The sequence below is a fragment of the Pinus tabuliformis genome, chromosome 7, assembly GCF_031772625.1.
Source record: "Pinus tabuliformis cultivar Carrire ecotype Pingquan chromosome 7, CPIR1, whole genome shotgun sequence".
Lineage (NCBI taxonomy): Eukaryota > Viridiplantae > Streptophyta > Pinopsida > Pinales > Pinaceae > Pinus > Pinus tabuliformis.
The window spans coordinates 1,697,540,463-1,697,542,032 of NC_142293.1; the positions used below are offsets into that span (position 1 = coordinate 1,697,540,463).

Here is a 1,570-nt window from a genome sequence, read left to right on the forward strand (position 1 = left end):
AGATTTTGTTCTCTAGAGATTTTCCTAGGAATCTCATTACATATTCGACGGACTGCCTCCTGTCTATCCACTTGAGGTTCAATTAGGAGGTTTTTATAGTAGTTCACCAAGGTATCCTCCATTTCCTCATGTTGGGTTTTTCTTTCCCCTACTTCATTCTTCAAGGAGAAGATTCTGTTGCTTTGCTGATGTTGGATCATTGCTTTGTGGAAAAATATAGTGTTTTTTTCGCCCTCTTGTAGCCAATTCACTCTTGACTTTTGCCTCCATAATATCTCTTCTTGCTTCCTTCATTCCTCTAGTTGGCTGACTATTCTGCCTTCTTCCAATTCTAGGGCCTGGCTTCTCCCATCTCTTATGATTTCTTGTTGTATTGCTTCCATCTTCTAAGTCAGCTGTTGTTGTTCCCTTAGTATGTTTCCAAATTCCTGTTGATTCCATCTCTTGATGTTTTGCTTAAGTTCCTTCAGCTTACGTTGAAACGTTTGCATTCTGTTTCTACCCCTTTGTTCACTCTGTGTCCACCATTCCTCCATTTTGCTGATGAGTTTTGGGTCCCTGAGCCAAAATTCTTCAAATCTGAAGGGTCTCCTTTTGGGATTGGCTTTAAGATCAATCTCCAATCTTACCAGCCAATGGTCTGATCCCATTCCTGGGAGTATCATTGCCTCCATAAAAATGTCTCTGCTTACTATCTCTTCTGATATTAAGAACCTGTCTAATCTGGATGCAATTTGATGTCTACCTCCTCTTCTGTTGTTCCAAGTATAAATTCCATTTATGGTTGGAAGATCCACCAGTCTTTGGTTATTTATGATATCCCCAAACATTTCCATATCTGCATCCTCCCTACGTATTCCACCTCTTTTTTCATTCAAAGCTTTTATCATATTAAAGTCTCCTCCTATTATCCAGGGGATATTATGATACAATCTTCTCACTTTTATCATGTTATCAATGAAGTTTTTCCGTTTTCCTGGTATGTTTGGACCGTAAACTCCTGTGAGCAAAATCCACTCTTGTGATCCCAGATTGCTGAATTTACCTGATAGTATTCATGGCATACTGGTCCAATCCTCAAATCTGACTTCCTCAGGGTTCCAAAGAATTGCCATACCTCCTGCGCTTCCTGCAGCATCTTGACCTACTACTTCATACCTGGGTTTGAAGTTCCCCATAATCTCTTTCATTTTTTTCACTAATCTTAGTTTCTTGTAATAGCATAACACTGGGTTTATCTTTCCTCAATCTATCTTTCAGATATCTCTGTTTCCCCTTACTATTCAGGCCCCTTATATTCCAGGTCATGATTATCATTTCAATAGTTTGGTTGGTTGTTGGAACACCTCCGATAACGGCACCACTCGTCCTGAGTTCACTAGCATTTCCCCTACCATTTGTATGGATTCACTCATGGGTCTTCTGCCTCGTTTCTTCCCTACTTTTCCTGTTGCTCCCATCTCCGATCCTTGTCCCCCTTGTGATCCAAGATGCTCTGGTTGAGGTACCACCATCGTTCCTTTTTTCATTTTGTACTGTTGGAACATTTCCTTGTAGAGTTGTTTCTGGT

At 40.4% G+C, this 1,570-nt stretch overlaps 1 protein-coding gene across 1 annotated transcript; it reads right to left on the reverse strand.

Annotated features, from left to right (window-relative positions):
• Positions 1 to 386: 386 nt before the first annotated feature.
• LOC149255061 (uncharacterized) lies at positions 387 to 1,178 on the reverse strand. Its single transcript, XM_089454939.1, has 2 exons — positions 1,118 to 1,178; positions 387 to 1,000 (listed from the first exon to the last, which is right to left on the reverse strand). Exons 1-2 carry the CDS (start codon positions 1,176 to 1,178, stop codon positions 387 to 389), a joined length of 675 nt encoding a protein of 224 aa, XP_089311065.1.
• Positions 1,179 to 1,570: the final 392 nt, after the last annotated feature.